General features: G+C 37.6%; 1 protein-coding gene across 2 annotated transcripts in view; it reads left to right on the top strand.

Moving 5' to 3' along the window:
- The window catches only part of LOC126203234 (uncharacterized), a 171,646-nt gene that overhangs the window by 36,554 nt on the left and 118,905 nt on the right, over positions 1-16,187 (top strand). For both annotated transcript variants that reach the window (XM_049937480.1, XM_049937481.1), the window contains exons 3-4: positions 311-491; positions 13,754-13,986. In XM_049937480.1, the coding sequence (XP_049793437.1) occupies positions 311-491; positions 13,754-13,986 (414 nt within the window). The remainder of the gene's footprint in view (positions 1-310; positions 492-13,753; positions 13,987-16,187) is intronic.

The following is a 16,187-nucleotide window of genomic DNA, read 5'->3' as shown; positions in this document are numbered from 1 at the left end:
AATAATACAGTACCCTTGTGTACTGCAGCCATTAAAATTTTGTTCTTGTAACATGCAGTGCCAAACCAGTAAGAACGTGTGTAGTGCCAGCAGTGCGTGACGAAAACAGCTTATTCTCCCTGCACTGCCGCCCCCCTTTTCCCCCAGCTGCCCATGTGCTGGGAGTTGGTGGGCTGAGCTTGCTTCCTCTGATCTGCACACCTCCCTGAGAATTCATTTAGGACATTGTGAATAAACTATATTGAACATCATGTTAGTAACTAACATAAATAAATTTATACTGCTATCTTTGTATTCTTCTCTCTGGCAGATACAACTAGTTATGAACCAAGCCTTTGGTTCTCCACTGCAAGGAGTTCCAACAACACCTGTTGAAGATGATGATGGTGACCTATTTGAAAAAGAGATGCCATCCCTTGGCACAGTAAGCATCAGCTCTGCTGATAATAATGATGAGAAAGGAGAACATAGATTAAAAATTCCAACAGAAGGTAAATTAAATTAAAGTCTACTCATATTTGAATCTGAAATTTATTCAGACATTGGACTTAAGCTGCTAGATCTATCTCTATCCCGTCCTAGGTGCCTAAAATTTTGTACAGTCTTACAGGTTGTTAGTATTAGTCAACTGATTCAGTTGTTTACAAGGCTGAAGTGTAAAATAATCAAGAAACTGTAGTTGTATATTAGGCTTAATTGGAATGTGAGCAGAAGTAGTACATTACAGAGCCTTAAGTTCAGTACACTGCAATAATTAAAATGGTGAACCCATCAATTATTATGTCCCTCTATGACTTCCCACCCAGAATAACCTGCTGCACCCTTGCTACCAACTGATCTTCTCCCCAATTATATTCATTACCTCCTCATTAATTATGTGATCTACCCATCTAATCTTCAGCATTCTTCTGTAGCACCACATTTCAAAAGCTTCTATTCTCTTTTTGGCCAAACTATTTATCGTCCATGCTTCACTTCCATACATGGCTACACTCCATACAAATACTTTCAGAAACGACTTCCTGACACTTAAATCTATACTCGATGTTAACAAATTTCTCTTCTTCAGAAACGCTTTCCTTTCCATTGCCAGTCTACATTTTATACCCTCTCTACTTCGACCATCATCAGTTATTTTGCTCCCCAAATAGCAAAACTCGTCTACTACTTTAAGAGTCTCATTTCCTAATCTAATTCCCTTAGCATCACCTGACTTAATTCAACTACATTCCAGTATCCTCATCGTGCTTTTGTTGATGTTCATCTTATATCCTTCTTTCAAGACACTGTCCATTCAGTTCAACTGCTCTTCCAGGTCCTTTGCTGTCTCTGATTGAATTACAATGTCATCAGTGAACCTCAAAGTTTTCAGTTCTTCTCCATGGATTTTAATTCCTACTCCAAGTTTTTCTTTTGTTTCTTTTACTGCTTGCTCAATATACAGATTGAATAACTTCGGGGATAGGCTACAACCCTGTCTCACTCCCTTCCCAACCACTGCTTCCCTTTCATGCCCCTCAACTCTTAACTGCCATCTGCTTTCTGTACAAATTGTAAATAGCCTTTCATTCCATATATTTTACCCCTGCCACCTTCAGAATTTGAAGGAGAGTATTCCAGTCAACATTGTCAAAAGCTTTCTCTAAGTCTACAAATGCTAGAAACGTAGGTTTGCCTTATCTATCTTCTAAGATGGGACATAGAGTCAGTATTGCCTCACGTGTTCCAACATTTCTACGGAATCCAAACTGACCTTCCCCAATGTCGGCTTCTACCAATTTTTCCAATTGTCTGTAAAGAATTCACGTTAGTATTTTGCAGCCGTGACTTATTAAACTGATAGTTCGGTAATTTTCACATCTGTCAACACCTGCTTTCTTTGAGATTGGAATTATAATATTCTTCTTGATGTCTGAGGGTATTTCAGCTGTCTCATATGTCTTGCTCAGCAGATGGTAGTGTTTTGTCAGGGCAGGCTCTCCCAAGGCTGTCAGTAGTTCTAATGGAATGTTGTCTACTCCCGGGGCCTTGTTTCGACTTAGGTCTTTCAGTGCTCTGTCAAACTCTTCAAGCAGTGTCATATCTCCCATTTCATCTTCATCTACATCCTCTTCCATTTCCATAATATTGTCCTCAAGTACATCACCCTTGTATAGACCCTCTGTATACTCCTTCCACCTTCCTGCTTTCCCTTCTTTGCTTAGAACTGGGTTTCCATCTGAGCTCTTGATATTCATGCAATTGGTTCTCTTTTCTCCAAAGGTCTCTTTAATTTTCCTGTAGGCAGTATCTATCTTACCCCTAGTGATATATGCCTTTACATCCTTACATTTGTCCTCTAGCCATCCCTGCTTAGCCGTTTAGCACTTCCTGTCGATCTCATTTTTGAGACGTTTGTATTCCTTTTTGCCTGTGTCATTTAATGCATTTTTATATTTTCTCCTTCCATCAATTAAATTGAATATATCTTATATTACCCAAGGATTTCTACTAGCCCTTGTCTTTTTACCTACTTGATCCTCTGCTGCTTTCACTATAACATCCCTCAAAGCTACCCATTTTTCTTCTGATGTATTTCTTTTCCCCACTCCTGTCAATCGTTCCCTAATGCTCTCCCTGAAACTCTCTACAACCTCTGGTTCTGTCAGTTTATCCAGGTCCCATCTCCTTAAATTCCCACCTTTTTGCAGTTTCTTCTATTTCAGTCTACAGTTCATAACCAATAGATTGTGGACACAGTCCACATCTGCCCCTGGAAATGTCTTACAATTTAAAACCTGGTTCCTAAATCTCTGTCTTACCATTATATAATCTGTCTGAAACCTTCCAGTATCTCCAGGCCTCTTCCATGTATACAACCTTCTTTCATGATTCTTGAACCAAGTGTTAGCTATGGTTAAGTTATGCTCTGTTCAAAATTCTACCAGGCAGCTTCCTCTTTCATTTCTTACCCCCAATCCATATTCAACTACTATGTTTCCTTCTCTCCCTTTTCCTACTCTCAAATTCCAGTCACCCATGCCTATTAAATTTTCGTCTCCCTTCACTACCTGAATAATTTCTTTTATCTCATCATACATTTTATCAATTTCTTCATCATCTGCAGAGCTAGTTGGCATATAAACTTGTACTACTGTGGTGGGCATGGGCTTCGTGTCTATCTTGGCCACAATAATGCGTTCACTATGCTGTTTGTAGTAGCTTACCCTCACTCCAATTTTTTTTATTCATTATTAAACCTACTCCTGCATTACCCCAATTTGATTTTGTATTTATAACCCCGTATTCACCTTACCAGAAATCTTGTTCCTCCTGCCACCAAACTTCACTAATTTCCACTATATCTAACTTTAACCTATCCATTCCCTTTTTAAATTTTCTAACCTACCTTCCCAATTAAGGGATCCTGATATTGCACGCTCTGATCTGTAGAATGCCAGTTATCTTTCATCCATGCTGGTTGACTTGGAGGAGGTCACTCCTAGGAGATAACTCATTATGTTTGAGCCCAATGTGTCTTAGGATTCTAAAACAGTGTCATTGTTGGTGGCTGCAGGAATGTGTGACCCAATGTCCACATCATCCATGGAATTTATTTCACCTGTTTCTCTTCCTGTAAGGCTACCTTGAAACGTTCTGTCATATGTTCATTAATTATTCTGTTTCCCATCATAGCACTTTACAGCAATCAGTTAAGGTGTTGAGAATGGCTGGTTGTGTATCATGGTCAGAGAGGCAATTCATTTCCTGTAATTATTTACTATAATTTATTGTTATTGTTATTGTCTCTAACAACATACCAACGCTTTCATTTGGTAAGTTACTGCATCTTTGTTTTTAGATATATTTACTATAATTTGTATGACTTATTAAGTGTTTGCCAGCAAAAATGTTATCTATTAATGTACTGCTTTCCTGTGTTACTCTGATGGGAAAATTAACCACAGAATACATGTTGTAAGTGATGAATAGTATTTCCAAATCATTCTTTTTATCTGAGTCATTCAGAAAATTAATATTATGATCTGCAAGACTACCCTGTGTTTTCTTTTGTTTTGTAGGAGGTATAATAATGACTCAATTTTTTGTAAGAATATTTGAAAGTTTCTCAGTGGAGAAACCTTTCAAGGCTGTCTGTCTGAATGAGGTATTTAATCTAAAAAAATCCCTACCTTTCCCATCTGTCAACTCAAGAATTTTACCATTGATGGTGGCATGCTCCAATTTACTCCTTTGCCTCTCTCCCGTCCCTTGTGCTATAGTTTCAGCTATTAGCTCAGATAATTTATCTTTCCCACTCCTGTTAGGATGTAGGGCATATATTGTGTATCCTCATCTCCCAAAAGCAAAAACTGGCACAGCACCAATGTAGCTCCACTTGAAGTTAGCAGTAACTCGAGTAGTTCCCAATTAACTCGTCGGGTGGCTTTGTTTGCCTAAGATTTATCATGGACCATGTCGCTGCGGAACCTCAACAAAGCCCACACTTGTGCATGATGTTTCTACACGTAACTTCTCCAGGACACTCTTGATACAGTATTGTCTATTCTTGGCCAAGCTGTTGCCTGCTCCTCCAGTCATCATTACCTAGTCCTCTTCACTCACATCCTTTGTCAATGCTTCAGTATCCTCTGTTACATGGCCGAGGCTGTAATTGGGTTTGAGAGCACTGGTGACCTGGCACAGTGATCCTAGTTTTTCCTGCAAGTGATGGCTTACACTCCTCCCATGACTGCTACCTAGCAGGAAGACCTTTTGTTTTCTATGCAGCTGTGTTTCTGACTTCTCTCTTAAATTATTATTAAATGGTGTGTGGCATCCCCTAGTTTCTTCTACAGCTGGATGGAGCCCCTCCCCTTGAACAGGTAACAGGAGGATATATCTGTACTTTAGCTCAATGATAATAGAACTGTTTCCCACTTCCCCCCCCCCCCCCCCCTCTTAATCTTGGAAAGTCAAACAAATAAATCAGAATTAAGTTTATTTTGTGTTTATCGTAAACAAATTTAAACTTGAGCATGGATTTTCCCTTCTTATGCATTTTTCTCTCTCTACTGAGTGATACGACTGAAAACATGAATCTTCAAACAAAGGAAAGTCCTTAAAGGACAGTGGCCAGAGACAGTGATCATGTGTGTGTGAGTTGTGCATGTGAGAATGTGTGTGTGTGTGTGTGGCTTCTACTTCAGAAGATTGGCTTTTGGCTGGAAGCTGAAATGTATATCAGTCTCTTTTTTGTGCCTGTCTGTGACACAGTGTCTCCTGTACATGGTAACTAGCAATCTGTCCTTTTCATAACATTGAAAGTGTTAAACTTTTGTGTTTCACAGCTAGTTTCAGCCTTTTTGGTCCATTGTCCAATTGATTTTGTGGTTCTGTGTGAAATAGAATATGTTGTATTACCTCCGTGAATAGAAATATAATGATGTGAATGTAAATTTATGTCAAATACACATACCTGCAATAAAAACTACGTCTTACAAATGGAGTTCTACTCATGTTGATTTACAAATACTATCTTATTAATCGAAGAGTAAAGCTAAACTTGAAATAAGTGGAATAATAATTTCAAATACCACAGTCTAGTACAATCAGTCGCGACACTGTTCACGACACTATCTGCTGCAAAAGCTGTTACCATGTGATAGCTGGAGCAACACTTACACTCCAAGCAGTGAGAAAGCAGTCTGTCACACGCCTGATAAGGACAGTATCTGTTTTTCATCCCTTTTCTACGTGATTTAAGAAATAGTTGTTATATTTTTGCATTCCAAGCATTAGTAAATTATCAAGAGACACAATGTTGTAAAACTAGAAGAAAAAAATAGCCGAATCTCCCTGATTCAGTGACATAAGTTACAATTTAGTCATGAAGAAATACTTTTGAATACGTGTAAAATTGCAGCATACTCTGTTGAAAACAAAAGAATATGAACACACATGATGTATGCATGAGAAGCATCCATCCTGTTATCCTTATACAAATAGAAATAATCAATTTTTGAAAATGTAATGTAATTGGATAGACAAGAAAAATCTATTCACCAACCAAAAACAGGAGAACATGCACACAAAAGATATTAGGCATGCAAGCTTTTAGAGCCAGTGGCTCCTTCTACTGGCAAAAGGGCTGAAGGGGAAGGAAGTGGGATGAGGGAGAACAACTGGTGAAGTTTAGGAAATGGGGAGTGTTTGGAAAAGTCAGCCAGAAGCCCTGATCAGGTGAGACTTAATAGATAGGATGAGAAGGAAAGGCTCCTTCTCATTCCATCTGTTAAGTTACCCCTGACCCAGGGTTCTGAGCACTTGGTGAGTAGATTTTTTTTATTATCCAGTTACATTATGTTGTTGTCCTTATTATGACAGGCGTGTCCGTGACATTAGCAATTTTGATGGAGTCTTTAACAATGGGCACATTCTTACACTTCATTCGACTTTCTGTTACTACATAAAAAGTTGTGTAATGTAGTAACTTTTGCTTCAAGAGCGGATGTGTTTGAGATTCTTGCCATTTGTGACTCAGATTTAGCAGCAATTGGGCGATTGGTTTCTTGTGTATTGAGAAAGCCGCCTGCGGTGGCCGAGCCGTTCTAGGCGCTTCAGTCCGGAACCGCGCGACTGCTACGGTCGCAGGTTCGAATCCTGCCATGGGCATGGATGTGTGTGATGTCCTTAGGTTAGCTAGGTTTAAGTAGTTCTAAGTTCTAGGGGACTGATGACCTCAGCTGTTAAGTCCCATAGTGCTCAGAGCCATTGGACCATTTTGATTTTTTGTATTGAGAAACAGTTTTATTGCTTTGAAGTAGTACAATCACTTCTGCATGGTTTTCTTTCAGCTGCAGTCATAGTGGCTTATTTATTATGTTAAATAAAGTAAGTATTGTATTTTATACAAGTTTCCTACATTTCATGTTCACAGATTTGAATGGAAGTTTAGTGAACAAAACTTCACGTTGTTGGGCAGATATACAATGTCTTTCTGCTAAAAGTATTCTGCTGTGTAGTAGCCTGTTTTTGTCCTTAAAAGAAAACAACATTTTTCGGTAAATATTTATAATAATCAAGTCAAGAGGATAATAAATAAACTGCCGTGTAATGTACTGTTTCATACCTGTCATTATGCTTAGGAAACTAAAGAAAGACAAATGTGGTGTTTCCTAGTTGTTGCTGCAGTTTTTGCATTAAAGATGCTCGCGTTTGTAAAAGTCATTCTACAAACCAACATAAGCAATTACGATCCAATTTTGCTTTCACAAGATCCCATTGAACTCAACAGTATCAATTGCTGGCCACTTGGCACAATGCTATCACAGTGGTTAACAGAAATGAATCAGACTGTCATGATTCTTATGTTAGCCTGTGTGAAATACTATGACTGTATATTTATGCATGTATTTGAGGAAAGTTAAGAAAATAGTATGAAAAATAAAATAAGAAATAAAAATTAATGTAATAGTATATAGCGGATTAAGATTAAATTTTAAATTTCATTTTATTTTATAGATGATTTCTGATTGGTCATTAGCAGAATGTGACTGAAGTTACTGAGGAATTTTTTGTTTTTAATATATGTTTCCTTAATAAGAAGTGTGTCTGATTGACTTTTTAAGTGACAGAAAATTTTGATTTCTTTTAAGATATCCATTTGGTTCCTTTTCTTAACATTATGAAAAAAATTGGAACTTTTTGTTAATGTTTTTAAATGTATGTTTGTTTTTTAGGAGATGTAGTGCAAAGGCACTTGTTGTTATCGTTAGATTTTATGTGCTCTTTAAAATGTGAAAGTTTCTAGCCTGATGTATACTTTGTCACAGTCGTCACATACCCTATTTTGTATATTCCTGACTTATTAAATGGATCTGTTGCACTGGTCTTACAATATTAATAATATTGTTTTCAGTATGGAACCCAATTTTGGTATTCGTATTTTTAAAAGTTTTGGCTATTTTATTAAATATGATTCCATATAAGACTTTCTCTCTTTCTATACTAATTTCATGTGTGTCTGATTTGTGCTTAACTTTCAGTTCGTGTTGACACATTTTTTAATTATTTTTGATTTGAAATTATTTACTCTGGCTAAATTTTCTAGTATTGCTAATTGTTTGTTGATTTCATTTTCATCAAGTTGAAAATTTATTAATCTCCATGTTATTTAGTGGAAATGTGCCTTTTTATGGGTTTCAGGGTTGCATGATCTGTCACTTATTAATGTATCTGTTAGTGGTTGCTTTCCAAAAAAATCCAGATATGCCTACTGAATTTTCTTTTGTTATTATTACATTAGACTAGAAAATGCCACCTCCTTTTTATATCTTTAATGTTTATGTGTACCCAATGCCTCCTGTGTAACTACTTCTAGAACCACATAACACTTAGGCGGTATAAGAACCACTGAAGATGCCTAAAATTGCTAGATGAAACATGTTTGGTTAGAAGTAATAATCAAAGTTCAGTTGCAAAAGATAAGTGATAGTTAAAGATGCTCTCGTTTATAAATCATCAACAGTTTATTGTGTTTCAGATGCTCCCATTTATAAAAATCATTCTACAAACTAATATAACAAATTATGATTCAGTTATGCTTTCACAAGACCCCCCCACCTCAACAGTATCACTTGCTGGCAACTAATAGCTACAGCTACAGCCGAGGAATCATGACTGCAGATACAGTATTAATTTTATAAAGAAAATGCAGTGCTAGTCTATAATATTCATTACTTAAAGAATGTAAACAGTACTTATTTGAATTAGCAATAGTTTGTTTGTGAATAAAACTTTTTGAATTATTTATTTATTTGAATAATCATCTGGACAGAAACTTATTTGAATAAGCTCCATCTGTATCCTCAAACATGAATGCTGTGAGTCAGAGAATCTCCGATATTAAAGTTAACAAACATGTTAAAATGTTAATGCTGTTTACTAGCAGATTATGCCATAACAAATATATGTAAATTACCTTCAGTGAATGTAACACACCATATTTACTAAAAACAAAGATGATGTGACTTACCGAACGAAAGCGCTGGCAGGTCGATAGACACACAAACAAACATAATATGTCTGCTTGTGAGATGTCTGCTTGTGTCTGTATATGTGTGGATGGATATGTGTGTGTGTGCGAGTGTATACCCGTCCTTTTTTCCCCCTAAGGTAAGTCTTTCCGCTCCCGGGATTGGAATGACTCCTTACCCTCTCCCCTAAAACCCACATCCTTTCGTCTTTCCCTCTCCTTCCCTCTTTCCTGATGAGGCAACAGTTTGTTGCGAAAGCTTGAATTTTGTGTGTGTTTGTGTTTGTTTGTGTGTCTATCGACCTGCCAGCGCTTTCGTTCGGTAAGTCACATCATCTTTGTTTTTAGATATATTTTTCCCATGTGGAATGTTTCCCTCTATTATATTGACACCATATTTACTGGAGGATAAGATGACCCTGACTATGAGATGACCCCCATTTTCTTCAAGAGGCTTCTTAAGAAAAATTTATTTTAACATACTCTGACTTATCAGAATTACAAACTGTTTTACCGACATAAAGTACCTGCCTAAAAAGTAAACATTATACCTATTTTTAATTTATGGCATTTATTGATTGTCTACATTTTGATAATACAGGGAGAAATAAAATAAATGAGAGGAATTAGTTTGTATTAATTTGTAGACCATTTCATTTTCTACATTTTCACTTATTTTTAATCATTATAATCCTAATAACACAGCTGTGAAATTTATATCTTTGTTGACACAAACATATGGGTAGTTATTCCAAATATGTTGCAATTTTGTGGTTGTGGTTACCATGGGACCAGGAAACAGCTGATTTTATCCAAATACATATCAGATTCTATATTGATGTAAGAACGTTACACTGATTTTTGCTTCCAAACATGTTGTCTACTTGTTACTCTCTGATTTTCTGCATAGAACCAGCGGCTGACACAACCCCTTCTGTTCCTGCCATAGATCATAATGAATATCGACAACATTGCAGCACAAAACACATAAATATGCCACAAGCCCTATCTAGACTTTTACCATATCCTGCAGAAATGAATACTACTGTTGAGTATATGTCCAATTTTAAAGTCAATTCAGAATCTGACTGCAAATGGATTCAGGCAAATTGAAGTTTAAATGTGGTAGATGTTCCTAAAAAGCCAAAGTACACAGTATAGATTCCCATGGTCGCCAGCGTGACATAATTTGCTGCCCGCTCACTACTTCCCTCCCTGCACTCATCTAGTTCTCAGCCAAGCTGTCATCACTGTCCCCCTCCAACCCTTTGGTAGTGCTGCGCTAGAGCAAATCTGAAACACAGACTGCAATATCTTCTAGGATACAGGTCATATGTATCAACAGCAATTAATACATAAATAAAAGATTGCATTCACAATTCATTCCAATTCTCAAAATTTCATTCTTCCTGCGATTTACTGAGTTCTGTTGCTAATCTCTCCACAAACATCTTGCCACTGTAATTCATTCTCTCTGCAACAATTACAGTAACAGTTACCTTCTTTGATGAGTGTGTTCTGCCGCTGATTGGTGAGTAGATTTTATCTATCCAGTTAAATTATTTTGTAAACAGTTACATCAGTTTAATATGATTTATTTCATGTGTTAGACATTTTGTTCTGGATTAATTGTCCTCATTTCATGTTCTAAAACTGCTTAAAAGCCAGTACCAGTTACACCTTTACCCAGTATTCTAATGCGTGAACAGCAACTGAATCTGTCATTTGCAATCCACTTGGTAAATCATTACAGCCTCTCATAATCAAATAAAGTATTGAGCTTGGTTGAGAAGCAAGTAATGTTTTCTGAAGGACAACATTTCTGCTTTTTAATGTTATCTTTACTTAAAAAGCAGCATCAATGTTTGTACAAGAAATTGTATTGCAGACCTGTTCAAATACAACAGGAGTTCTTAAGATAATAGAATGTAGTGCTGTTTCCATATGTGCTTAAAAAATTGTCAAATTTTAAGCAGAGCGATAGGTTGTTGTAGTGGGCAGTTCATAGTTTCTCTAGTGTGCATGAGTAAAGGTCACGTGATTGTTTGAGCAACATCAATACTGCATCAAGCGCTTCAGCGTATCGGGAAATCTTGAACCTGTGTGAGTGCAAGTATTAGTTGCTCAACCCAGCTCTTCTGATGAAATCTTCAAAATTTATCTGCATGTGACCTCAATACCCATAGCTTCATCTGTAAATGTAAGAGGTGTGTTCAAAAAGTAAGGTGATTTTATATTTTTATCAAAAAATATTTATTTATTCATTATCATTCATATCGTCCCCTTCAAGGTACTCCCTCTCAGATACAATACACTTGAGCCAATGCTTCTTCCGATCCTTGAAGCTCTCATAAGTACTTTTTGGTACAGCCTTGAGTACTTCCAGCGATGCAGTTTTTATTTCCTTAATCATTGAAAATCTTCATCCTTCCACAGGTCTCTTCAGTTTTGGCACCAGGAAAAAGTTGCAGAGGGCCAAATCTGGTGGCTTAGGCATGATTGTCATGTTATTTTTGGCCATAAAATCTCTCACAAGCAACGATGAATGAGGAGGTGCATTGTCGTGATGCAAAAGTCATGAGTTGTTTTTCCACAGTTCCAGCTGTTTTTCACGTATTGCTTCTCACAAATGGTGTGTAACATCAAGGTAATAATCCTTATTGACCGTATCACCTTGAGGCAAAAATTCTTGATGCAGTACGCCACGGTAATTGGAAAAAAAGGAAACAGTGAGGAAAACTTTGAAGTTTGATTGAACTTGACGTACTTTTTTCAGTCTTGGCTCTCCAGGATGCTTCCATTGGAACAATTGGGCTTTGGTTTAGACATCATAACTGTGAACCCATGTTTCATCACCCTTTTGAGCAAATCAGGATCGCCATTGATGTCATTCAAGAACTCCTGAGTGATGCTCATGGGACGGTTCTTCCGATCAAAATTGAGAAGTTTTGGAACAAACTTCGCTGACACACGCCTCATGCTCAAAACACTTGAAAAAATTTCGTGACATGAACCGACCAATATGCCAACATCCTCAGCAACTTCTCTTACTGTAATTCGACAATTTCCCAAAACAGTTTTCTTCATAGCTTCATCGTTATCATCTGTTGTGCTGGGATGTCCAGAGCGAAGTTCATCATTGGCAACTTCTCGGCCATCTTGAAAGTGCTTATACCACTTGTAAACAATTTTTTTACTTACTCACCATATGCCACTGTCAACATTTCAAGTGTTTTAGTGCATTTGATTCCATTTTTCACATAAAATTTGATGCAAATTCTTTGCTCCATTTTTTTATAATAATCGAAAATAGCTGAGTGCACAAAAACATGTCTAACCTTTCTATCTGTCAAAAACAAATGAAGTTTTCTGTATACTTGAAACCATGAACATATGTTTGGGACATGTGTAACAAAAAGAGAAAAAAAAGAAAGATTGATAATCGAATGTATATGCCCACACAATTTGAAAAGTCACTTTTTGAACAGCCCTTGTATACTCTATTAAACAACCTAAAAATGTTAATTGCAGCAGCAATAGTTTGATCTGTGCCTACAAGGTGACCCTGTATTTTTCGAATGACAAATTTGAAGAGAAAACTTTTGTCTTAAAATCAAATTAACAAGATATTGTTGAAGTCAAGGCCATTATAATCTAATGTTAACTCAGCTGGACAAGGATTGGGAAAGTAATCAACTATGGTAGTTATCAAAAGAACTGTCCAGAAAATCATGTGAATTGATTGATTGAAACTACAGAAAACTTAAACAGGAAAGCAGTTAATCTATTGGAGGAAACTGAGAGGTAACATATCCACAATGGATCCGTAGAGTAAAACAGTCACCGGTGACTCTGAACCAAACTAAGATTTTATAATCATAGGACCCCAAGAAAGCAGTTGCTGAGAATATAGATTAGTGTGACAAGGAGTAGGTGCCTAAAGTCCTGTGGATGTATCAGTTGTCCATTTGTATGTTTGACTGTCTAAAGTAATTAATTTTGTTGTGCTGACAAATGGTGAGATCATTGGGTTGCAGCTAAAATTTCTGAAGTTATCCCATGGCAAACACTCTTAACACCTCCATATTGAATATACACTTTCACTTGTGCGACACTTTATTGTTCATTTTATGGAGAACATACTTTTGCCAGTAGGAAAACAAGTGTAAACGTTCCTTAGGTTGACATTCTTCACTCCGTTATCACATTTTCTGTTTACATGATCAAGCTGTAAGGCAAAAAGAGAGCATTGAGACCATTAGAGTATATTCAAGCAATGAAAGCATACATGTACTATTCTTATACACCTCACAGATGAGTTGTAACTGACTCCCCACCTTCCCACCCCTTCCACCCTTTCTAGCTCTGCTTCCATACAATAGATTTGCAAGCATTTGATAGGTAACAACTGATGTATTGTTTTGATATCTGCTGTATCAGTGATGTCACTCGTATCCAGTAGTTTGAGTGTTGTGATCTTCAGGTAATAATAAATCTTTCATCCCATGGTAACTTTTGTTACTCATTGTCAATAGGGAAATTAGGAATGTTCCTTCTCTTTTCTTCTTTTAATACTGCTAACTAGTCTGAATAATCAAACCCAGGTCTTGGAAAAAAGCACAGGTCACACCCGTCTACAAGAAGGGGTTTAGAAACATTCTTTATTTGTCTGGCCATTAGTAGTAATTTTGTTTCATGATAACAATTTAATTTGTGTGATATATTTTTATTTTGCAGATCCTGAAGAAACCCCATTGCCAAATACGGATTTATCGAGACTGACAGAGGAACGAAAAGTATATGTGCGGCGAGTATCAAGTCATGTGTCACAATTGACTCGGAGAGCTGCAAATCGCTACAGAGACAGTCACTACACACATCTCTTTGACTGTGCTCTGCTTATTGGTCTCAACCTTGATTGTGAGAAGAGGGTAAAGGTTCCTTATATCAAGTCCAAATATCCCCCTCAGGTGAGGTTCAAAATGACCTTAGTTGTATTTATAACACTGGGGAGCATTTTGTAACACAATTTCTGTTGAATTATATTTTTGATCCGTTTTAGAGTTAAATAGGCTTGTTCATTTCAAAAATGTGGTCCGTTTTCTTGTACCACATCAAGTTTTTTCTGTACTCCATATGTGAATGTGACTACTGTGGAACACAACAAGCACTATTGCTCTCCTATTGGCTGACATAAACCTTCTCGGACAGACGAGGAGAGGGATGAATGATGCCGTAGCAAACTAGCAACACGTTCATATTATTTATATCAGTTCAGTTATGCTTGCAATACTGTAGTGAGACATTCTGTGTCACTCTGATACAGTGAAGTGCGTTTTGATGTGGAGTCCGAGCTCTTGTTTATATACCTGGATTAGCAGGGTTTAGTTTTTATTTATGTATGAATAAAAACCTTTCCTTACGTCTGCCTTTAGTAGTTCATGTTGTAAGTGCTTAAACAGCTATGATTCATTTTGTTTATAAGTGGCAGTTTTACCATTCCCAGTCAGAGAACAAACATTGTTACATTTGTAAGGCAAGCCTATTTTAAAATGGAATTTGGGGTTAAGATAAATCATGGGTCTCTTGCAAAGTTTGCAAGCATAATGTTGGGAGTTTACATATGTCATTCAAAGAAATGTGATAAACTTCCATTTTTGTACACCTATAATTAGGTGAAAGCCTTTAGATCACTCAATTAATTGTTACTTCCCTATAGTGAAAACTCCAGGATACAACAAGAAAAACAAATGTAAAATAATCCTAGTTTCCCCATCAGCTGTATGCCTGCTGTGTCCATCATCTGAAATCCCAGTGCCAATTTTCAAAGAATTACCCTCTTTGGAAATATAGGAGTATGAGTCTGGTAAAGATCAACATGACTCCAATATTGAAGATTTTGCCTTTGAAGATGATACTGTTTGTGTGAGATTTCAGCAGCATGAGTTGAATTATTCGAAACAGTGTGTGGGACTAGCCAAAAATACTTCATGAAAAAAACTTGCTTCAAAAAGAAGCTGAGGTATCCTACATTCAATTAGCAGAAAGTGCATTTCTGCACTATTTTGGAATTGATGATGGATTAGTATATTGCCATAATGTACGTGGTTCAGTGTATGAGTTGGGAGTTCCAGCCTATAACACTACTGAATGGTGATAATTAATCGATAGCTCAAAGTGAAGCTTGAAGTGTATTTTCTTCCACACTAGAAATTTAATTGATGCAATCCCAACAGGCCATTCAGTTTGACTGGGTGAAGAATATGAAGACAGAGAGAGATTTCAGTGTGTTGCAGAGGTTGGCAACTTGTTTTAGATTCCAGAATGAGATTTTCACTCTGCAGCGGAGTGTGCGCTGATATGAAACTTCCTGGCAGATTAAAACTGTGTGCCCGGCCGAGACTCGAACTCGGGACCTTTGACTTTCGCGGGCAAGTGCTCTACCAACTGAGGTACCGAAGCACGACTCACGCCCGGTACTCACAGCTTTACTTCTGCCAGTACCTCGTCTCCTACCTTCCAAACTTTACAGAAGCTCTCCTGCGAACCTTGCAGAACTAGCACTCCTGAAAGAAAGGATAGTGCGGAGATATGGCTTAGCCACAGCCTGGGGGATGTTTCCAGAATGAGATTTTCACTCTGCAGCGGAGTGTGCGCTGATATGAAACTTCCTGGCAGATTAAAAGTGTGTACCCGACTGAGACTCGAACTCGGGACCTTTGCCTTTCGCGGGCAAGTGCTCTACCAACTGAGGTACCGAAGAACGACTCACGCCCGGTACTCACAGCTTTACTTCTGCCAGTACCTCGTCTCCTACCTTCCAAACTTTACAGAAGCTCTCCTGCGAACCTTGCAGAACTAGCACTCCTGAAAGAAAGGATAGTGCGGAGATATGGCTTAGCCACAGCCTGGGGGATGTTTCCAGAATGAGATTTTCACTCTGCAGCGGAGTGTGCGCTGATATGAAACTTCCTGGCAGATTAAAACTGTGTGCCCGACCGAGACTCGAACTCGGGACCTTTGCCTTTCGCGGGCAAGTGCTCTACCAACTGAGCTACTGAAGCACGACTCACGCCCGGTACTCACAGCTTTACTTCTGCCAGTACCTCGTCTCCTACCTTCCAAACTTTACAGAAGCTCTCTTGCGGAGGTAGGAGACGAGGTACTGGCA

Source organism: Schistocerca nitens, chromosome 9, assembly GCF_023898315.1.
Source record: "Schistocerca nitens isolate TAMUIC-IGC-003100 chromosome 9, iqSchNite1.1, whole genome shotgun sequence".
Lineage (NCBI taxonomy): Eukaryota > Metazoa > Arthropoda > Insecta > Orthoptera > Acrididae > Schistocerca > Schistocerca nitens.
The sequence above is the reverse complement of the archived record's forward strand: the minus strand, read 5'-3'. Positions and strand labels throughout refer to the sequence as shown.